At 43.4% G+C, this 24366-nt stretch overlaps 1 protein-coding gene across 1 annotated transcript in view; it reads right to left on the reverse strand.

The window, feature by feature from the left end:
- Positions 1–24366, reverse strand: part of ADCY8 (adenylate cyclase 8) — a 219170-nt gene that overhangs the window by 54222 nt on the left and 140582 nt on the right. Inside the window, exons 9-11 of the mRNA XM_060127469.1 lie at positions 22102–22202; positions 6965–7166; positions 4813–4902 (exon numbers count right to left, since the gene is read on the reverse strand). Of these exons, the coding sequence (XP_059983452.1) occupies positions 4813–4902; positions 6965–7166; positions 22102–22202 (393 nt within the window). The remainder of the gene's footprint in view (positions 1–4812; positions 4903–6964; positions 7167–22101; positions 22203–24366) is intronic.

A 24366-nucleotide genomic window follows, 5' to 3' on the forward strand; every position in this document is an offset into this window, starting at 1 on the left:
ATCCCTTTATAATTCCTCCCTCCCACATCCCAAGCCAGGAAACCACTGATTTCTTTCTGCTATTACGTATCAATTTGCATTTTCTAGAGTTTTAGATCAGTGGGACCATGAAAATGCATACTTTTGTTTTTTTGGCTTATTTCCTTCAGCATAATGATCTTAGGATTCATCCATGTTATTGCACATATATCCATAGATCATTTCTTACTACTGATGAGCAGTAGTTCACTGGAGGGATAGTCTACAGTTTGTATACCCTTTCATCTGTTTATAGACATTCGGGTTGTTTCCAGTTTTGGCTATTACAAAGAAGACTGATATGAACATTCTTTTCCAATATAGAAATATAACTTCACATTTTCTAATATAAGATATTTCTCATTATTTCTTTAAACAAGAAGTTTATTAAGCAACAAAACGCTTGACTTGAAGGGAAAACTATGTAGGACTCATTTCTTTTACAGTAATTTATCCCTACTTAAAGACTGATTGCCCTATATGTTTATTTCATTATCTGATTGGATTTATTTTCATTTTTGTAATACACACACACACGCACACACACACAAACAGGTTGACCTTAAAAAGAAAGAAGAAAAGTCTTTAGACTTTCAGTCTTTTAAGATTTTTTAGGAAGGACTAGAGCAGCATAGAATCTAGGGATAATTATTGTATGCTACCGCAGCAGGACTCATCCGATTGCTCTACTTAATGCCCCACAAATTATGATGTTTTTCAGTCTGGTTGGTGGGAAAAGACACTATTCCCAGCCCTGTGTGAGCGCTGGGCACTAATCGTTTCAGATGGTTCTTTCCCAAGCATTGCTTAGCTTCCTCACATGCATGCACTGATCGGACCCTCTGCAGATCTCTGAGCTTTTCTCTGTCTCTGCAACTCTCTTCTCTCTGGTAGTGAGTCCTACAAACTCTAGCCACCTTGGTCCCCCCAGATTCTCGGCTCTGTCTCCTCAAATCCGGGAGTTGCACAGGGTTCCATGTGTGTTCTTCCAACCTGAGCCAGTCTGAAAACAAGATCTCTTAAAGCAAGATACATGGGACTTTCCTGGCTGTCCAGTGGTTAAGACTCAGCACTTCCACTGCAGGGGTGTGGGTTCGATCCCTGGTCAGGGAACTAAGATCCCACATGCCACGTGGTGTGGCCACAAAATTTAAAAAAAAAAAAAAAGAACAAGATACAGCTCTGGCAATCACAGGACTCACTTAATTTGCTTCTTGTTTTTCAGGGATTGCTGTCCTTCAATACCTGATGCCCAGTGTCTTGAAAACTATTGTTTCACGTATTTATTTATTTATTTTTAAGCTGTTTCAGGTGGCAATGCAAATCTTGTCTCTGCTACTCCACTGGAAATACATCTTTTTTAAAGGAAAACTATTAAATAGACTGTGGGCTCTGTCCCGTGCTGGGCCCTTAAGGTAATGTTGAAAATTATACAATATTGTCTTTTCTCCTTAAAGCAATTTATAAATTTGAAAGGTTGGAAAAAATGTTCTAGTTAGATAAATAAATTATAGAAAGGATGGAGTGAGGGTACTAAGATGATGCCTTAAGGATATGTGAGCTGGCAGGAAGTAATCCGAAGGGATTGGGTCTACTTGGAAAAGAGAGGCTTGCAGCTGGCTAGGACCTGAATTCATGGGGGAGAAATGGCAGAAAGTGCCAGGATACAAAGACGCAGATGATTATACTTCTAGGGAAAATTGGTTCTCAGGGACCCTTTAAAACCATAGCATACTGATTGCTCTTGCAAGTACAGTTGACTAGTCATTCAAATGTACCAGAGCATAGACTAAAGGGGCTCGAGTGTAAAATGAAGATCTTCCCATTGAGCCTCCCGAGAACCGCATTCTGGTGTTTGAGATGATGGGAATGGTTTGTGCCCGTGCCTGTCATTCACTTTACAAACCTATGTCTCTTCGCTCCCCTCTTAGACTACCTCTCAAATTGTAGCTGGGACATGGCTTTCTTCACGGTCGTTTCCTGTATCTTCACTCTTTTTTAGTAATTGGCAAGCTCCAGTTCAGAAATAAACTATACTTTATACCATATATGATGACAGCCTCTCATGTTTATGTCACATCATCCAGCTTAATCAACTGCTTCCGGCCTGAGAATCGTTTCTCACGGGTGAGGTGGAAAGGTCCGGTATACAGACGAGGAAACCAAGGCTCAGAGAGATGAAGTGATTTGCTTGCGGACACACACTTGTGAGTGATGGGAGGTGGTTGTGCAGATTAAGCCTTTTAGAAGGTTTGAATGTTTGATTCCTTCTAGTTTGGTAGACAAATCCTTAGGGAGAGAAGCACGGCCATATATGTCAGGATGGCAAATGGTGGGTCAAACCAGGTTGCTGTAGTAGCTGGTGATGGAGAGAGTCCAGATGCCCACATTTTAGGCCAGTGGGATTTCTGCCCCTGATGGGATATTGGGAGTTGGCAGACTTTGTCAACAGGCCAGAGAGCAAACATTTTTGGCTTAGTGGGCCACACCACCTCTGTTGTAACTACTCAACTCTACCGTTGTATTATTATACAAGCAGCTGTAGACATTGCTAACACATGAGTGTGTCTGTGCCCCAATCAAACTTTATTTACAAAACAGGTGGCAGGTGGAAATTGGCCTGTGGCCATAGTTTGCTGACCCCTGGGCAAGATGATCCTTTGTCTGTGGGAGGAAAATATTAAAACTTGGACTCATTTATTTTATCTCACTTTTAACATTTCTATTTTATGAGTATGTTTCATAATGTACATGGTATGTTAGTACAGTGGTATAGGTATGTAACTTATAGATAAATATATATTGATGGTGCAAGCTCTAAGCCTTTTTACTTAGTAAATAAGTCACAGCTGACATTTAATCAGCAGATACTTTGTGGTAGGTGTTGCTCTAAACACTTTACATGGATGAATTCACTCAATCCTCACAACAACCGATCAAGAAGGTATTACTTTCATCCTTATTTTGCAGAGGCACAGAGATGAAGCTATGTGATCCAGAAGCTTCCCCACCCCTTTCTCAGGACGGGAAATCCATGCGTGCTGTGGTCCTGAGTTTGGGAGTTCAAGTTTGGGGCCAAGGGTATATATCAAGTGTTGATTCAGAGGTCCAGATTAGTACTTCGCAAACACCAACTTCATGTCAGACCACACGTTAGAAACTCAACGTTTGCCACCTCATCTAGGCAGGCACTGCGAGAACATGATATTCTTTAATTCCACAATCACTGTGTGAAGAAGGTATTATTTTTCCCACTTTACAGATGAGGAAGCTGAGGTTCAGAGAGAGGATGAACTGATTCAAGATTCTACTGCTACCAAGTAAAGGGGCTCAACTGGGAGTGAAATCCAGCGTTTGCCTAACTCTAAATGTCTGATTCTTGGCCAACTTACTGCCTCTTGGGACACTCCTCATGCCCTCCAAACTGCGAAGTTCTCAGGGAGCTGGTGTCCCACAGAGTTTACAAAATCAGAGCTCACTCAGTACTTGGTGGGAGAGTCCCAGAGCACATGGTCTGCCCCACACAGCCCTGAAACCAGAGCCAGCCCCATCCTGCTCAGGGCGTCCTTAGGAACAGCCTGGTTCTTCCCTAGGGACGGAGCCTGGATTCATAAGTATGAGCTCAAGAATAAGCCAGATATGGTTTGAATTGCAGTTACTAAATCTTAATAACTGAATTAATAAGGGAAGGACAGAAAGGGAGGAAGAATGAAGAGAAATGAGAAAGAATGGAAGCCAGGCATGAGTAGCACTGAGCAAGCTACTTTCTGAGCCTGAGTTTCATTACCTACAACATGGAGATGGTCATAGCATCCTCCACATATCCTGAAGATTTTACGATGTTATGCATATCAAGTAGATGCTCTATGTCTGGGGTCAGAGGTGAGGCTTTCTGTCCTTTTCAGAACATTTCTCAGACCAATTCTGGGGCCAAGGTGAGATAACAGAGAGCCTTTCCTCCACCACACATTGGAGGGGGTCTCAGAGAATAAAAACCTACCCAAGGTCTTCAAGGTATAGGGTTGGCTGGGGCCTACTGGGACGTCCCAACTGTCTTCCCTCCTGACCCAGAACTTATATCCCAATATGTGAAGATCTGGGTCATGGCTTAACAGAGCCAAAGACTGTCCTTTGCCTGACCCCTTAAACTGACCCCAAGGCCCAGGGCCAGACTAGTAGCTGTGTAGCCAAGAGAGGGTCAGACTTACAATATGACGGTGAGTGTCCTGTTGGGATACCTCCTGAGTTTGTGATGCTCTGGGCATTTTCTATACCACTTTGATTTATGTTTAGCTGTTGTTTTCTGCACTTGTGATTTACTAGCTTCCTTCCTTCCTTCTATTTCCTCTTTCTTCCTTCCTTTTTCCCTCCTTCCCTCCTTCCTTTCTTTATTCCTTCCATCCTTCCTTTTCCAGTGCAGCGAACATTGAGCGATAACTCTGTGCCCTGCCCTATGTTGGAGATAACAGCACATTCTGCTCTAGGGCTTTAAGACAAGTTACAGGAAATGAGAAGGGAAGAGAAGGAAAAGGGAAAGAGGAGAGTGGATGGAGGGGAAAGTGCAGAAGAAAGAAAAGGAGGAGGGAGAATAAGGAAGAGAGAAACGGGAAGGAGAGGCAGAGGAGCGAGCAGGAAAGAGGCAGAGGGAGAAGCAGAAGATACAGGAGAGGCAGCGGAGGGAAGACGGGCCTCTGGAGTGCTAGCATGTCTAAGGCCCTCAGCCAGTCCTGTTCTTCTGGAGCTGTGGAGATACCTAAGCCCCAGTCTCGCCAAGGGGAGCTCGTGAATAAATACCTCTGGGTAGGAGCAGATATCTGTAAACACAGCTGAGGAATTGAAAGTCAGGTTCTTCAAGGGTATCGACTTGTCAAAATCACACCACAGCTGCGGATTAAGAAAAAAAAGAACAACAAGAAACAAACAAAAAAAAAAACACAGGAACAACAAAGTCAGTGTAAGCTGGAGACGGAGTCCTCTGCTACTGCTCTTGGGTTTCGGCAAATGCCTGGAGCAGGCCAGGCCCTAGAGGGGTTTGATTTCAGGATTCAGTGCTAGCTGGGATTTTTCCTTTCCTTTTAAAGAAAGTACTGGCTCAGAAAAAACATTTGCAAGCCAGTCACGAAACCTGGGTGAGACTGCTCTGTTGACCCCCTCCCAGAGGGTCACTGAAGTGGGGCTTTGAAGAGAGCCAGGTGGCAGGAGAAAAGGTCTGGGGAACACTCACGGCCTGTCTCCACGTCAACAGCTGGGCAGATTCGAGGGATCCAAGGGGGCACGCTTTCCAGAAAGACGCTTAGCGCCGGGGAGGCGGGCACTTCCTAGGCCAGAGATTGCTGTAGGAGATTCTGTGGTGCTCAGAAAAGCACAGCTCCCGGTGGCCGAGCGCCCGTGCTGTGCCAGGGACTTTGTACAAAAAGGCCTCACGACCACCTTGTGACGTAGCTACCACTTTTATCCCCATTTTACAACTGAAAAATATGAAACTCCGAGAAGCAAAGTAACTTGTCCAGGGTTGCCAAGCTGGTAAGTGGTGGAGCTGAGATTTGAACGCAGGTCTATCTGACTCCAAAGCCTCTGACCTTCCACTCCACTGTGGCACGGTTGGCCCCAGAGGTAACCCTGACCTACAGTCATCGGGTTTATTTCCAAATCCTGCACCCCAGAAACATCTGATTCATCAAGACTTGAGATCCTGGCTACGGCTTGGCAGTCTGTGATCAATGATCCTAAGTACTTCCATTTTCAATTGCCATAATCTATAAAATGTTCATTAGATGATGAATGTAATTAGATTATGGTTTCCCTTTTCTTTGGGGATTTCCCGCTTTCTTCATAGACTCCTTTACTACAAGGCCAACCGCAGAGCTTGAGCGACATATACTCTAAGTAATTATTGGGCCAATTTGGACAATGGATTTCAGGCAGTATAAACCTCCAACACAGGGGCTGACAATTGTGGAGTTCACAGTTTGGGTCCCTGAACACTTGGAGACCCTCCCTTAGGCCCAAAGGGCACAATGATGGTTTCAGCCACAAGACGATGCCTCAACTAGCCTCCCTCAATGTTCAAAACCTGGGATCAGATAAATCTTTCCTAAAATCTAGATCCCTAAATCATGGAAAACACGGACTATTTGGATAGACACAGATAATGCCTAGAGCGACTATGTTACCATTCTAGAGAGAAAATGAAATCATTAAAGCATGGATCACCAAATTAAAACAATGATAAATACGGCAGTTGGAGATTCATCCGAGTTCAATGTGTCACATCCAATATGAACTCTTAGAACGTCATAGGTAAGATGCTCAACCTTCCTGAAATGCAGTTTCCTCATCCGTTACATGGGAACAATAATACCTACCTGTGGCACACAGTAGGTGCTCAATAAATAAATGACAGCTATTTATTCCCATTCCCCCACTCCCACTCCCAGAGATACAATTTGGCATATGAGAACGAGTGTGAGTCATGGAGTCAGACAGACCTTAGTAGCAAGTTATTTCATGTCTCTGAGCCTCAGTTTCCTCAGCCATAAAGTGGGGATAATGAGACTTACCTCACAGGGTTTATGTGAGGATTAAACATGAAAAACACATACAGCTCCTCCTTCAGTGCATGGCACATAGCAGGTGGGAACTTCATAAGCAGTAACTCTTATTTACGATTATGATTCACTGGCCACTGAAAGTACAGAAACTTAAGGCTGTTTGGAGCTCCTTTAGAGCAAATAACCTCCGCCACTGGGAAAAAGACAGTTTTCCACCAGGAAAATGCACAGTTCTGACAGTTTAGCCACATCTTCCTTCTCTAACCCTGAGCTTGGGGCTGGACCAGGCACATGAAGATAACTAGTACCAAGGAAGGCAAGGTAAGAAGCTGCAGGTTCCATAAACTCTTAATTCCTGACTACACACTAGATACCAAAGGGCTTGGAATGCTTACGATATTTAGGATGGCGCCCAGGAAATTAATCAAGATGGACGCAAAGATGATGACATTCCTGGCCAAATAGGTCTCGTTAATCCAACAGCAAGTTTTCCGGAGGACCAGGGGCAAACACTTATAATCCTCCGCTGTGGTGATGAGGACCAAAGCCGAGTGCAGCATAATCAGGATGGAAAACTGGATGGCCATTGGCATCACCCTGCAGGGAAACACAGAACGTTGGGTCACGTGGCATTAATCGTGTGATCCCCTCTCGATGAGCAACTCTGGCAATCACATTCATGATCGCCCTTTCCCACTCCTTGCACCCCGTAATTCCTCTAAAGCTCTGTTTGTTCAAGAAAAGGGCTATTAACAGAAGACTTTTTAAACCAATTAAATCCATCCCTAGAAAATTCTATTGAGAAACTTTGCAATGAGCATCAAACATCTGGCTTGATCTATTGCTTCTGCCCATTTTTTCCCACTTCTTGTCTCATTCCTTTCTCACTAGCCCTGCTGCCAAGGCAACACACCACTGGAATTCTATCTCAGTACTCTGGCTGTGGGAGAGACCCACACGCACTTTCCCCTTCAAGGTGGGTTTTAGGAAGCATTTTCCCTCTTGGCCGCTCTGATGCCAAGAACTGAACTTGGCACCTCTGCACGTTGCTCAGTTTCCTTAGTGAACATCACGGTTTGCAAAGACTATACTATGTGCTGTGTGGGACATGGGTATGTAGAGCTCATACATGCCCAAGGCTTCAACATCACAACCGACTCTACATCTCAGGCTTCAAAGCTCGGTCCTGTGGTAGCTCCTGCCTAGTGGGCACCTCTGTTGGGTGTCAGGCGGTGATCTAAAACCCCATCTCTGGAGGCATCTGCTTCCTCTCCTTATCAGCCAACTTATCACCAGGATTCTCCCTGGGAATTTATCCCTTGCTCTCTATTCTCTGTCCAGCCACTTGTGTCCTTGGCTGGCACCTGTCATTTCTCTACCTCTATTTTAGCCAGCAAACTGCTGCATGTTAAATGGTGCCTTAATGGACATGGTGGGAGATTTTATATCCGTTCCTTCCTCTAAAAAGTGAAGCTCCTTCATTTGGCTTTAATGTGTTGACTGGAGCTCAATAAATGTACATTTAGTGAATGAAGTTGAACCCACCTTCTTCTAATGCTACCTCTTCTTATCCTCTTGCCGGAATTTTCTTATTATTAATAATACTAGCGTAAGTACTGTATTGAGCTCTGATTACGTGCTAGGCACTATGCTAAGCACTTTATATACAATACCTCATTTCCATTCCTCAGAACAAACCTAAGAGGTCTTTTGATCTCTTTTTTCACATGAAGATTTAAGGCTCAGAGAGGAGTAACTTCCCAGGGGTTACTGAGTTGGTAAGTGTTAGAGCTAGGATTTAAAGTCCACTCTGCTATTCTAATCATTTTGGTGAGTAATGTATGTCCCATATTTGCAGTAATCTTTTTTGCTTCTGTGGTTTCATTGTGACATTTATTCGTTCAACAAGCTTTCTTCCTAGGTAGGCATCAGGGGGTACCAGGATGAGAGACACATCTTGCCCATCTTCTAGGAGATCATAATCTAGAGGGGAATATGGATATACAAATGATGAACTATTACATATTATGTTATGATATAGAAAAGGTTATAAACAAACATCTTTTAGAAAATAAGAAAGGAAATCAAGGAAGGCTTCACAGAAGAGGTGACACTGGGGTTAGGTCTTGGAGGTTGAAGAGAAGGAGTTTTGGGAGGAAAGACTGGGGAATGTGAACAAAGTAACAGAAGAATGGGAGTGACCAGTGTGTTTAGAGCTTTTCAGTGAGCCAGGTGGTGAGGCTTTGGGACTGGAGAACAAGTGGTCCAATAAATGCTGTGCGAGAGAGCTCTGCCTGTGGGCAATGCACTGATATTTAAGATGTCTAATCAGGGAAGGACATGATCATATCTGTGAGTGTGAAAGACAACTGTGGTGGGAGGTGGTAGGACTGAAGCAGAGAGAAAGTATTTAGAAGGTTTAAATAGTTGAGGCCTGAATTAACGAGGAAGGGACATAGGGTAACAGCACTGATAATTGGGACGTTCAAGGAACTATGTGGAGGTAATCTTTATTTATTTATTTATTTATTTATTTTTGGCCGCGTTGGGTCTTCGTTGCTGCGCAAAGGTTTTCTCAAGTTGTGGTGAGCAGGGGCTGCTCTTCATTGCAGCGCACAGGCTTCTCATTGAGGTGGCTTCTCTTGTTGCAGAGCACAGGTTCTAGGCGTGCGAGTTTCAGTAGTTGTGGCTCGTGGGCTCTAGAGCGCAGGCTCAGTAGTTGTGGCGCACGGGCTTCGTTCCTCTGCGGCATGTGGGATCTTCCGGGACCAGGGCTCGAACCCGTGTCCCCTGCATTGGTAGATGGATTCTTAACCACTGTGCCACCAGGGAAGTCCCTATGGAGGTAATCTTAATAAGTGTTTTATATGTGTGTGTAGGGGGGCTTTTGGGAGAGGTAAGTCATTATGAGCAACACGAATGTTTTCACCATCTTACCTGGGTTAAGTGCAGGAAGAAAAGCTAGTCTACAGAGGTGAAGGGTTACATTTGATTTTGAGCCAGTTGAATTTTGGGTGCTTGTGGATCCTCCAGCTGGAGGCATCTAGACGTCTAGGCAGCTAGAGGGATGGTTCTAGCACTCTGGGTTCGGAGCATGTAGGCGATGGTTGAAAAATCTGAGATTGGAGAAAACTGCCCAAAGAGAGTGTGCAGAGTAAGAAATAAGAAGACCAAAGGTGAAGCTACGGGAGAAGCCAACGGGCCAGAAGAAGAGATGGCATCAAAGGGAATTTAGGAAATGTAGTCAGTACACAGGAGAGCAGGAGTGCACGGCATCATGAGAGCTGGAGTGTAAGACATTTAAAGGACGGAGTAACCAAGACTGTCAATTTCCTCTGCGTGGTCAAGCATCATGGAGGCTGGAAAGTGACTTCTCCTACAGCCCAGCTACCATTGTTGGAGGGTTTTTGTTGTTGTTGTTTTTAATGCTTGCACAGTTTTGATTTTATGGATCACCTTGATAGGAAATCTCTGCAGGTGTTTTAGATAAGAACAGAAGGTCTGTGTAGCAGTGGGTTCCCAGAGGGCCCTACGCAGATGGGTAACTTCCCCCCGCACAAGCTGGAAAAACACACCCTGACAACACACCATTATTCCTGGGCACCCAGGGGAAGCCAATGACAGAGAATGCAGGTGGATTGCATTGTCAGGCACTCCCAGGAGAGAAGGGGCCAATTCCAAGGCTGAGACGTGTCTCAACACTGTGAAGCAGCCATTGAGAACACAAGTATCTTGTTCCAAAGCGAAGGAAGAAGCAAATCAGGCCAAGGTTGAGTCTGAAAGCCGCCCAGCAGGAGACTCAAACTCTCTCACGGTCATGGCCGCCGTCCAGGTAACCCACAGACCTTCACATGGCGCACCGGCCTAGAAGGGTGCCCCTAGTTCTCACTGCTGCCTTTTCTCTTTCTCCACCTCTTGTACGCCATGGGCAAATCCTCAAGCACATGCCCTACATGCTGTGCTACTCCTACCTCTGTATTTTCTCACTTTTCGGGGGGTGGGGGGTGGGGAACATCCTGGTCATCCTTCAAGGCTCGGTCTTTCTTTGGATTCTTCCAAGACACCTGGCATAAGGCTAAGTACATAGAAAGTGCTCAATAAATACTCACTGACTTTTCCTTTTTGTGGGGAGAGAAGACTGTTTCTCTTCTCACCAGCCTTCTTAGGCTGTATTGCCATCTGCACTCCCAGCCCCTCTGCCTGCCCTCCTGCTGTGTCCTTTTCAAGTAGGAAGAAGGGCCAACCCTCCTTCTTGGAATGCATCTGGAGTGTTCAGTGGACCTGGTTCTCACTGGAGGGCAGTGTCGCTGTTAAAGGTCAGTGTTTATGGGAAGTTCAGATGCTTGTCGTCTCTTCCTCCTTGACCTTCCCTGTGGGAAGAGGCTTGGTCATCTCTTCCTCTTGACCAGGCCACCTCTTCCTTTAAGCAAGGAAGCTCAGGTTGCCCCAGGAAGTCCTGATGGGCAGGAAGTGAAAGGCAGGCAAGAGCCAAGCCCTGTGGATTTGAACCTGTAGCTCTGAGACATAACCAGTAACGCACCTTGGGCAAGGTACCATTCTTCTGAGCATCTAAGTTTTTAAAGTTTTGGGTGCATCTTATTTTAGTCTGCAAACCTGGGATTTTTTAAGTCCACCTCTTAAAGGAGGCTCTGAGGTTAAAGTAATAAAACAATGTAATGCTTAGCACATAATAAGAACTCAAGGAAACATTCATTTTCTTTCTCTATTCATGGTGAAAATCAGGAAACTTAAAGGCATCTTAAAGATGTCTGGGAAGAGTATGAACTGCAAGACACTTTCTAAGCAAGGTACTGGCGCTATGTATAAAATTCCTCTGGAAATCTCTGCAGCAGCTCTTCAGCGTTCATTTATTTCTGCACACATAAACATTATAATATTGGACTGTAATTTTTATCTAATTATAGAGCTACTCAGGCATCCAGGGATTCTGAATTTGCTTTTGCATTCTTGGTGTACGTAAGAGGCAAGGGAACCTTTCATTTCTGAAATCAAATCTGAAAAAGAATGGCAAGGGATCTGCGAACAGCTCTATCCAAGTCATTTCTAGATGTTAAGTTCTAATTTACCCTCTGCAGTGTGTCTTTAAAGCAGAGTCTGGGTTGGTACCATGACTGGAGGTTTGCTGGGGAGGCAGGGATCTGGGGGGATGAGCGAGTAGCCTCTAGCAGCTTGTGGTGCATTCGGAAACAGAAATGCAGACTGAAAGATGACCCTGGACTATCCTCGAGAATCTGCAAAGAGCCTGCGAGTCCAATAGTGCATTTGATCCTGTAGCAACCCTGAGAAGTCAGTATTTTAACCTCTTCATTAGGTGAAAATATGGTGACTCAAGAAGGGAAGGGGAACCAGGATTTATCAAAATAGGTATGGTTCATTTAATTCTTACAGCAACCCTGGGAGGTTGGCATTGTTATTCCCATTTTACAGATGAGAAAACTGAGGCTTCAGAGAGGTCAAGTACAGACACATAGCCAGTAAGATGCATAGTAAGTAGATCTATTAATATCCAGGGCCTCTTTCTTTCCTCTCTATCTGCCCTCTCTTGCTTGTTCCCTCTCTCTTTTTCCCTTTCCCTCCTACCTCTTCCCTCCCTCCATCCCTCTGTCATTACTATGCATGCAGACTTAGATACACTGTTCTATAATTACAAAAGGTATTGTCTGGCCTTTCCTCAGTTTCCCCTTCTGGGAGAGGAACAGCTGCACGCATGTGGAAATTAAAGGAAAGCGCTAGGCAAGCACTGTCTTTCTTTGCCAGGGTCCATTAATTTTTGCTTTGGGGGCTGGGAATTAGCTGTGGTCATATGAGCAGAGATTGCCTTGTCTGCTACAAAGTCCATGACGGAAGAAACGCGAGTGAAAGTCACCTACCATCTGTTCAGTCGCAGAGAATCAATCAGAAACAAAGTGAGTTGGAGGGGAAATGAGCTCACAGTGAAGAAAGCTTGGGCTGTGTCTGGGGCCCACAGGCTGCTCAGTTCCCGCTACATGTGGGCTGTGTGGTCAGAGCTCAGCTTTGACGTTGTCTTCACTATCAGTTTTTTCTCTTCACTGAGCAAGTGAGGTTGGGGTGCTGGCTGGTATTTTAGCTCCTGGCTTCAGCTTGTACCCCACAGTCAGAGGGACTCCATCAAGCCAGCTGCCAGGCGAGGTTCCAGATCTCTTCCCCCGAACCCAGGAATTGGGCATCAAGGCGGCTCATCTTCCTTGGTCACCCCTTCTGGGAAGGGGGCTGGGACCCCTTCTCAAGTCCAGATCCTCAGGTCCATCCTGGGTTCCTCCTCCTGTCTCATCCCCCGCACCTGGTCAGTCCTGGGAACTGTCAACCCTCCATCCTAAATACCGAGCCCATTCGTCCTCTCTGGTTCACTCCACTGCCACTATCTTGTCCCTATTATTTGTTCCCTGGAGTTTTGCAATCCCCTCCCAGATGGTCTTCCCAGGTCCAAACCTGATCCCCTCCTATCATCATCCAGTGAGACGCTTCTAAACACAAATCCAATCATGTCACTTCCTGGATTAAAAGGTTTCAATGAAGTCTTCTCTGCCAGCCAGTCACAAATCCTCCACAAGGCTAACAAACCCCTCACCTCCAAAACACCCAGTTTCCAGCCCTTCCCACTCCCCTCCTTCTCAGTCCTCTCGCATAACCGGGAGAGTCCTTCAGGATGCGGCTGAGGTGTCAGTGTCACCTCCTCTGGGAAAGCTGCCCTGATCCCTCCACCTCACCACACTCCTACACAGCCCATGCCACCCTTTCCCTATCCTCAGTGGTAGCACTATATTATAGTTGTTGAACTCATTTCTTTCCCCCAAGTAGGCTGTAAGCTGTATGATGCCAGGGACTGTGACTGTGTGGCCCCAGGGTCCAGCACAGACAGGCACATAGCAAGTGCTCACAGGATGTTTTTTGGGAATGTCAACGCCCTGTGCTCCCGGAGTCCAGAGGGAAGCGTGCACCAGATATGACCACATCCTCACCCTCACTGGCAGGAGTGAAGCGGGGAGTCAAGGAAGTTTCGGTAGATCTGGCAAAAGACCCTACAAACACCCACAGCTTACCACCCTGAGACCATCCTTTTTCCCAGGACCCTAGTCCGCACATGGCTCTTGGGTGGTCAGGAAACCCATTCTCCTGTGGCATTCCCTGGTACCCTGTCCTGATTTATTCATTGCCATAGCATTTACAAATCTACATGCATAGCATATACATATCTACATGCATACCATAGACATATCTACGTACATAGCATATAAATAGCTACATTTATAGCATATATATACATCTAGACACAAGCATATATTTTAATTACTTCTTTGTCTCCTTCCACTAGATTATAAGGCTCAGAAGGGAAGGGGTTTTTTTTTGTTCTTGTTGTTTTTGTTCTGTTTTGTCTTTGTCTTGTTTTTTGTATCTTTTGTTCAGTGACATAACCCCAGCATCTAGAACAGATCTGGCTCACAATAGGCAAGGTTTCCCCAGCCCCATTTGGAAGAGGTACCTGGTCCTTCCTTCTCTCTCTCATTTAAAACTTTTTTTAAAAAAATTGTAAAATGAACCATAAATACAGAAAACCACATAAGTGTCACTTAATTAGTTATTTTAAAGTGTCTGCCTTAATAAAGGTCACTCAGTTCACGAAACAGAACTTTGTGGGGCATTCCGAAGGTCCATCCACGTCCCCTGTTCCAGGCATAATCCTCTCTCCCATCCCGTTAACCACTTTCCATTTCTTTATAGTTTTATCATCCTTTTTAGACACTACAGTTTAGTCTTGCCTATTTTTTTGCTAAGTTTGATTTGTCTTCTAAGTCTTTAGGAAAAATCTACAGGTTCTCTCTTTATCTCATTCCTCACAATTTATTTATTGGAGAGTATGTGCCCCTGACCTGTAGTCTTTCCCACTGTCTGGATTTTACTTTTTTTTCTTTTAATTTATTTTCTTGAAGTATAGTTGATTTACAATGTTGTGTTAATTTCTGCTGTGTATATATATATATATATATATATACAAAAGTATATATATATATACCTTTTCATATTCTTTTCCATTTTGGTTTATCACAGGGTATTGATTGTAGTTCCCTGTGCTATATAGTAGGACCTTGTTGTTTATCCTGGATTTTGGTTTTGTCTACTCATTCAATATCTTCTGTCCCCTGTGATTCCTGCAAATTGGGAACTGGATTCCTGGTCACACAGGTTTGGCCCCTTTGATAAGACTACAGACTTGTGTTCTTCCATCAGAAGATACATTTGTCTTTCCTTTTTGTGCTATTAACTCCTAGATCCATTAATTCATTGAGAGTTGGAAAATGGTGATATTTTAATTCTATAATTTATTTAAATTGTATTAGCTTGAATGATTTTATGGTGTTTCCACTCACCTGATCTTGCAGTTCATGCAGGAAAGACAGAAAAAAAAATTGTTTCTTTCCCTTTTTTCACTAGTTTGCAATACAACAGATCAGTTCCCTATCATCCACCAGAGGTTATCAACCCTTAAAAATGTCATTATAAACTCATAAAGTTTAAAATATTTGCTGGTTTTTCATCGACTGTTTTAACAATGATCCACACTGGGGCTAAAATTATTCCATCTTTGGACAGTGGAAGCTTCTTCAATGCAGTTTCTGAGTCCTTTAGAGGTAACTAAGAAGCATGATGGCTTCTTCGCATTCTAGTAGGACAAGAGGTTCCAGGCCTATCTTGCATATTTCCTGTCCCAGCCGTAGAATCAAACATATCTCCAAAATTAAAAAAACAAAAAAACCAACTGTGATATGTTACTTCCGGACCACAATCTGGCCCCTAGTTATGCTCACATATACTTATACTGCGTTGGAAATTCTTTCTAGGATTTCCCATATTTATATCTCCAATCCAGGATACCATCTTCCTTCTAGTTCTCATGTCTTCTTAAGCTCTTCTTGCTGTGAAAGTTTCTCAGACTTCCTTTGTTTTACTTTATTTTTTAACATCTTTATTGGAGTATAATTGCTTTACAATGGTGTGTTTGTTTCTGCTGTATAATAAAGTGAATCAGCTATACATATACATATATCCCCATATCCCCTCCCTCTTGAGTCTCCCTCCCACCCTCCCTATCCCACCCCTCTAGATGGTCACAAAGCACCGAGTTGCTCTCCCTGTGCTATGCGGCTGCTTCCCACTAGCTATCTATTTTACATTTGGTAGTGTATATATGTCCATGCCACTCTCTCACTTCATCCTAGCTTACCCTTCCCTCTCCTCGTGTCCTCAAGTCAATTCTCTACATCTGCATCTTTATTCCTGTCCTGCCCCTAGGTTCTTCAGAACCATTTTTTTTTAGATTCCATATATATGTGTTAGCATAGGGTATTTGTTTTTCTCTTTCTGACTTCCTTTGTTTTAAATGACCTTGACTGTTTTGAGGAGTACTGGTCAGATATGTTGTAGAATGTCTTTCAGTTGGGATGTGTCTGATGTTTCCTCGTGATTAAGTTATGGATTTTGGGGAGGAAGACCACAGAGCTCATGGCATTCTCATCACAGCTCATCAACATGACATCACTGTTGGCGTGAACCATTATCAGCTGGCTGAGGTAGTGTGTACCGGGATTCTCCGTATACCCTGGCATCCACGCTGTGGAAGTCACCTTCAGCATAGCCATACCTGAGGAGAGGGGCTTCAGTTCCACCTCACTGAGCACAGAGCATCTACATAAATTCCTTGGATTTTTCCCCATGGGAAATTTGTCTGTTCTTCACCTTTTATTTATTCATTCAACCATTTATTTACATCAGTGAACCTATGAATATTTATTTTATATTTTGGGTTATAATCCAATACTATTTTATTTATTTTCTTGCTCAAGTTGTTCCAGCTCTGCTTCCAGGGAGCTTTCCCTGTGTCCCTTTGACATACTTCCATGTGTGTGTATGTTTTAATATTTCCTTCTTTTCTGGCCCTAAATGATGTTCCAGGCTCCTCTTGTATATTTACTAGCCCAGACTTAGAATCAGCCAGCTCTCCAAGGAGCCCTGGTTCCTTATATTGGATATGGATATTAGAAATCAAGATCAGGGTTGTGCTCATTGCTTGATGTGGTGTTACTACTGAGGCGTCATTGCTCCTGGGCGTCCTCTGCTGACAGAGCAAGGACACACATATGTGTATTCTAATCTGTATCGATAAACATATCTGTGTTTATACAGACAGCCTATATCTAACTATAACTACAGTGAGCTAAACAAATTCATACTAATGTCTCCAACTCTAATCCTTTATCATATGGATCATTCTAGCGTTTTCTCCTTGCTTATCTGTAACCTTCTCCGTCAACAGTCAGAAACTTGACTCCCACAGTCTTCCATCCATTTACGTAACTGTTCAATTATAGCGCACATATACTGTGGTTCAGGTTGTTCACACATAGCTCCACGAGAAACACCTTTATCAGCTAACGCACGGCGCTACTGCACAGTTCTTTCTGCGTTTAGTCCTCAAGAGTCCACGCATCTCCAAAGCTACTTAGGAACCACCTTTTCTCCCTACCCCCTTTGGTGAGGTTGTTTCACACTTTTAATACAGTTATGTTCTTTTATCGCAGTCTGATTTCATCATGGGTTTCCCTGAACTCGTAAACAATTTAAAAACATTTGTATACATTAAGGTTTTCATTCTTTGTACTGTAAAGTTCTATGGGATTTTACAAATGCATGGTCATAGTATCATGACCATTACAGTGTCATCCTGAATAGTTTCACCACCCTAAAAACATCTCCTGGACTTCGTCTATGCAATGATCCTTTTCCTCCTCACTCCCCAAATAATATCCTCCTTCCCTTTGCATGCTCTCTGATTTTTTTTTTTTTTTTTTTTGCGGTACGCGGGTCTCTCACTGTTGTGGCCCCTCCTGTTGCGGAGCACAGGCTCCGGACGCGCAGGCTCAGCGGCCATGGCTCACGGGCCCAGCCGCTCCGCGGCATGTGGGATCTTCCCAGACCGGGGCACGAACCCGTGTCCCCTGCATCGGCAGGTGGACTCTCAACCACTGCACCACCAGGGAAGCCCATGCTCTCTGATTTTAACTGAGCATTTCATATGATTCCATTTTGTTTCCTTTCTTAGCATATCAATTTTATTTGTTTTAAAATTGTTTTAGTGTTTGCCCTAGAGTTTACAATACGCTTTTGAAATTAATCTAGGTCTACCTTCAAAGTATACTGTAGCACTTCATGCGTAATGGGGGTACCTGAAAACAAAGCATCCCCAATTCCTCCCTCACATGCCTTATTGACACTGCTGTCATTCATTTCACTCATCCATATGTATAACCACTAAATACATCGTTATTGTTACTTTAAACAGTTATCTTTTAGATCAATTAAGAATATGAAAAAACCATTTTATTTAACTTCATTATTCCTTCTCTGATACTCTTCCTTTCTCTGCGTGGAGCAAGTTCCTGATCTACATCGTTTTCCTTCTGTTTGAAGAACTATTTTTTTTTAACATTTCTTGCAGGGAAGGTCATCTGGAAATGCCATTTTTATTTGTCTGATAAAGTCTTCATTTTTCCTTTGCTTTTGACTTCTAGGTTGGTGGGTCCAGCTCCGTTCTCTTCTTGCTTGCACAGTTTCTCATGAGAAGCACCGTGTAATTCTTCCTCTTCCTCTATAGGTAAGTAGTAACCCCCTCCCCACACGGCCCTGCACTGTGTCTTCCATTAAGACTTTGTCTTTGGTTTTCTGCAATTTGAATGTGACATACTTAAGTGTGTTATTGATTTGTTTGGTTATTTATTTATTGTATTTATCCTGCCTAGTGTTCCCTGAGGTTCCTGGTTCTGTGGTTTGGTGTCTGTCATTAATTTTAGAAAGTCTTCAGCCATTATTACTTCAAAGATGTTTTCTGCTCAGCTCTCCTTTTATCTCCTTCTGGTATTCCAATTACGTGTAAGTTACACCTTTTGGAATTGTCCCAGAGTTCTTGAATGCTGTGATTTTTAATTTTTTTTAATTTCATTTTTCTCTTTGCATTTCAATTTGGGAAGTTTCTATTGACCTATATGCAAACTCACTGATTCTTTCCTTGGCGTTGTTGAATCTACTGATGTGCCCATCAAAGGCATTCGTTATTTCTATTATGGTGTTTTTGAGTTCTAGCATTTCTTTTTGACTTTTCCTTAGAGTTTCCAACTATTGGGTTGGAATATATTGCCCATCTTTTCTTGCGTGGTGTCCACTTTTCCCGTTGGGATGCTTGATATGGTAATAATAGTTATTTCAAATTCTCTTTCTGATAATTTCAACAGCTGTGTCATAACTTGAGTCTAGTTCTGATGATTGCTTTGTCTCTTCTTCCCTTTTGACACGACTTGTAATTTTCTGTTGAAACCTGGTTATATTGTATCAGGTAATAGAAACTGAGGTGAATACACCTTTACTGTGAGGATTTATGGCTAGAGGTTGGGCTATGCTTGGTGTTTGCAGTACCTGTATGTACCAGTGACTCCAGATTCTTCTTGTTTCCTTGTGTTTGAACCGAACTCCCCTAAATACTGAGAAAGAATCTGGGCCTTGCAATTCTTTCAGCCACAGCCCGCAAATAATATACTGGGTTGTTGGTGTGGGGAGCAGGTGTGGGGCATGGGGCTTTGTCAATTCTTTAAATCTCCTTTTCGACTTTAAAATATTCTTCCTTTCCACCTTCTATTTCTCTTAAGGCATTATGTGCTATGTTCATGTGCCCTATGTTCCCTCGTATTAAGTCTTCATTTCTGAAATGTATCTTTCTTTTATTTTTATTTCCTTTTTGAACACTCTTCCCAAATCGCTAAGTTTTTTCTAATTCTGATTTAGGCTGTCATTTGATGTCTTAAGTCACATTAAGGGTTTCAGTTCTTTTTGAAATAGTAGGTTAATGTTTTGTTATATGTTGTAGGCATGTCCTTTTGGAGTGCTTTCATTGCCTATCAGGATATTAATCTACTTTTAATTCTTGTTTTCCTTATAATAGCTTACTATGGGATTGTCATCAATACATTTTGTTGCTAATTTTTGTGTAAAATTAACTTGGTTGAACATTTATAAAGAAGTGTTTTTGGGATAGTTTATTTTTTAACTCCACAGAGACTTCTTTAGTTGTTTTCACATAGTATTCAAAACATGATGGCTAGATTCCCTTTCCACTTTTACTTGGACCCTCCCTTCTTCATTATAACCCTATCGTGAGTAATTATTTTTGTGTGTGTGGTACGCGGACCTCTCACTGTTGTGGCCTCTCCCGTTGCGGAGCACAGGCTCCGGATGCACAGGCTCAGCGGCCATGGCTCACGGGCCCAGCCGCTCTGCGGCATGTGGGATCTTCCCGGACCGGGGCACGAACCCGTGTCCCCTGCATCGGCAGGCGGACTCTCAACCACTGCGCCACCAGGGAAGCCCTATTGTGAGTAATTTTGATCCTATTCATACAGTTCCTTCCAGGGCCCTATCCTGGGAGGGAGATTTGACTGGTCAGTTTTGGGAGTTCATAGTGTCTGACAATTCTAGCTCTTTGGACCTTAACTGCAGACCTTTGCGCTCACCTGACGTTGGATTGGGCAAACCCCCTCCCACTTTCAACTGCTTTTGCAATTTGGCCCATGGCCCTTCCCAGTGAGTATCTGTTGGCGATACTGGGGCTCTTTTCCTCCCAGATATGACAGATGCCTACTTGTTTCTTTCCAATTCCTCCCACACGGATGTTGATATCACACCCCATCTTGGGGCTCTTGGGAGATTGTCATTCCCATTTTTAAATTTATGGGTTTACCACATCACCTATTTTTGTTGTAAATATGGTCCTTGAGGTTTTTGGTTTTATGCAGTTGCTCAGATATGTGGGAATTCTGAGAAATTCAGAAATGGACTACTTCTACCACCATCTTCCCTGAATCCCTTTTCCCCTTACACCCCTGCCAATCTGGAAAAGGTCAAGCATTGCCATTCCCTGACTGTTAGTTAACCTGAACGTCTTTCCTTCACAGAATCATGTTACAACCTTCCTCAAAAACCTTCAGGGTCTCCTTCCTGCTCCCAGATTCAATTCTAAATTCCTTGCCAGAGCATGTGGACGCTGCCCTCCTGCAGGTTATCTCCCTTTTCAGCCATGGCACCCACCACATCCTTGCACAAATGCTTGACCCTTAAGTCTTCCATTTACTCACCGTGCTACAAACACGAGGTCGTTCACATTTCTGTGCTTTTGCCTGCACTGTTTCCTAAGCTGCGGACACTCTTCCACTCTTTCTCCCTCATCCTACTCAGCTCAAAGCATCACCCCTTGTGCCAACTTTCTTTAAACCACCTAGGCAGAATGAATCACTGATTTTGGCACAAAGCAGTTAAGTAATTAAAAGCACAGACTGTCTCTGTGTTCAAATCCCAGCTCAGTCACTATATAGATGGGGATTAGAATGCTGCCTTACTTACTGGTTATTTTTGAGGCTTTATTGAGACAATCTGTGCAAAGGATTTAGCACTTTCCTGGCATATAATAAATGCTCAGTAACTGGAAGCCATTATTAACGTCTCTCTCTCTCCCACTAAATTATATCTTAGAAGATGCAGACTTCCTCTGGAAAAATTATACCATCCTCAAGGGCTAGCAAGTTGCTTTGCCTGTATTAGACATCTAACTAATATTTGTTGATGTTATTTTTTAACCACACGAAAGGGCGAAATTCCTGGTTAGTTTAGGGAGAAGGGAATATATCCGAGAAAAGAGGCAAGGGTTACCTTACAGTGCAGGAGAGAGGAAAAAACATGGTCCTTGGACTAATCCAGAACTAGATTTAAATCTAGTTTAATCTGGCGCCTATAACCTGTATAATAAAAGTTTGTGTCTAATAGAGTCTTAAGAGTCCAGGCTGTGGAGCTAGACTTCCTGATTTTGAATCCAGGCTGTAACATTTTTCAGCTGTGAGACCTTGGGCAACTTATTTCATTATGCTGGGCCTCAGTTCTCTCCTCTTTCAAGTGAGGATAATGACAGTACCTACCTCATAGGGTTGCCATGAGATTTAGGTGTGTCACTGTATATAAAGAATTTGGATCAGGGACAGGCCACATATATTTGTTTGTAGTATTATTAGAGTGCCAATTCTGCTGACCCTGGAAGCTATGATCCTGTATCTATGAACAACAAAGAGGTAATTAACAAAGGGACAAGTTAATGGGGATGGAGGAACTTATACTTACTTTCTGCATTCATGGGTGCAATGTCAAATAAAAGGGAGGCCTACGTTGATTTTGGTGGTTGTTTTTATTAAGATTGGAAAAAAGCCCTTGTCTTGGTAATGAGATTACTATGCAGCATAAGACAACCAGAACAGACTCTGATACTGTCAAATATTTTGCTATGAATCCTGGATCCCGTCATTGTAAATTCTGATCCCTTGAAAAGGTCAGCGGCTAGCTCCAGGTGAGGGCCCATCAGCTCACAAAGACATTTCATCTGATAACTTAGTCCCTTCATATTTACCTTGAAGAAGGAAGCAAACTTTGTATTGCCGTGATAAATAGAAGAACGATAAACGCACAGACCAGGTTTGATTTGAATACTTCGTCCCTCATTTGAGAATACTGTAATGAAAAAAAAAAAAAGGAGAATGAATTACTTTGCAGCACAGGTGGGCACTTGGAAGAGTGAAGTTTTACTAGTGTTTGGAGTTGGGGATAAACATCAAGAAGAGACAAGGCATTTAAATGTGTATATTTTTAAAATTAAGAGGCATCCATATCTTAATAAAACCTTCACGGAGCATTTTCTCCATCCCTCCCACCAACCTTCCAGTGAGAGCCCAGGGGTGAATACGATTCCCTTCATAGTAAAGGGGAACGTCAGAGGGACTTTGCATAAACTTATAAACCAGTTCTCCTCCTTCCTCCCAAATAACATCATTTTAACAAAACAGAAGAGCACACACCATATACACAGCAAATCAAACTCACATTGACGTTCTTCATGAGTAAACGTTAAGTCATTTAAGGATCTTGCTCTTGTGGACACAGGGAAATTTTTGACCAGAGAGTCTGCCTCTCTTTTCATAAAAACTACTGAAAAAATAAATTCATGGAATCTCAGAATAGAAAACAGCCAAAGAAATCTCCAGCAAGGGCAGCTGTTTCATTTTGCACAAGAGAAACCCAAACTGATCGACCAATGTGCTTGACTGCCCTTCTGTTGTCTGCTCGAGGTGGCCCCGGGGAATGGTGCTAACTTTGTTTTGATTATCCAGAGAACTCAGTCATTTCGTTGTCCAGCCTTAGAAGCTTCTGGAAGGTCAGCACTGAATGTGCATATACTTGCCTTAGTCCTGCCTAGTTTCCTGAACCATCTTCTAGTCACTGAGGCATAATTCAATTCCTTCAGAAGAAGAAAGGATTTTTAAAGCTGAAAAAGATCTTAAAATTAACCTAAACCAAGTCCTTCTTTTTACTCTAATGACAGAGAGGTCTAGTAACTTGCCATAAATCACACAGCACAGAGCATTTTGGGGGGTGAGAACAGAAAGCGAAGCACGGCTTTGGAACTATATGATCCCTGATTTGATTTCACGGTTATTTTATAAAGGAAGCCAGTAAACAGAGCTATCCCAGCATCTCCGGGTCTATGTCCCTAATACCAAGAGAAGGCTTTGGTCAGCTCAGTGAAACAAAATTAGTCCAACTTGTTGATATGGGAGTCATAGTCAATGGTTACATGATTGTTATTCTCTTGCCTACTTCTTGGCGTGGTCTGGGTTTTAGACTGAACTCACTGATCGATGTCATGGCTGTGATTTGGACAGCGGCAATGACAGGTAGCTGGTGAGATCCATGGGGGAAGCACAATGCTGCTCAGAAACTGCACATTCACTGCTGTCATAGGGCAATGCTTTTTCTGCTCCCTGGTGTGGAGGCCTCTGCCTGTTTGCTGACAACCTGCTCCATATCTAGAGGGGAACAAGCCCCTGAACAATCACGGTAGCCACCTTCACTCCTGATAGAGCTACAGAAAATCCATGCTACTGATAGTTTTCAAAGAGCCCTACCTAAGAACAGGGCACCATCAGAGAGACCCACACATACCAGCCTGAAGATAAATGAAGGAGCCACAAAGCAGTTAATTCAAAGAAAGATAAATGTCTGAATTCCTTCTAACAACCGATTGCACAAGATCTAATTATTCTTTGTTGGCTGTCTGCTTTCAAACCAGCTTGGTTATTTAGATTTAATAATGAATTTTTTGGTTTTTTTTTTTTTTTTTTTTGCGGTATGCGGGCCTCTCACTGTTGTGGCCTCTCCCGTTGCGGAGCACAGGCTCCGGACGCGCAGGCTCAGCCACCATGGCTCATGGGCCCAGCCGCTCCGTGGCATGTGGGATCTTCCCGGACCGGGGCACGAACCCGTGTCCCCTGCATCGGCAGGGGGACTCTCAACCACTGCGCCACCACGGAAGCCCAATAATGAGATTTTAAGAACAATAATAATTTTTCATGTACCGAATCTCTCTCTTGCTGCTTTTCATCATCTTCATCTTTATCATCCTCTTCACTTCCATCATCACAGCATCTTGGAGTCATGATGGACTGTGGCCTATCCTTTCCGTAACGTCCCTGAGGGCTACTCAAATGCCTGCTGATTATCATCAGATGTGACCTTTTCTGCTTCGTTGGTGGCAGTGGGGTTCTCTTCTCCGAGCTGCGGCAGGGCATCCTAGGGTTTCAAACACCCTCAACTTGAATCTTCCTAGCGCCTAAGAGCT

This window comes from Lagenorhynchus albirostris, chromosome 17, assembly GCF_949774975.1.
Source record: "Lagenorhynchus albirostris chromosome 17, mLagAlb1.1, whole genome shotgun sequence".
Taxonomy (NCBI): domain Eukaryota; kingdom Metazoa; phylum Chordata; class Mammalia; order Artiodactyla; family Delphinidae; genus Lagenorhynchus; species Lagenorhynchus albirostris.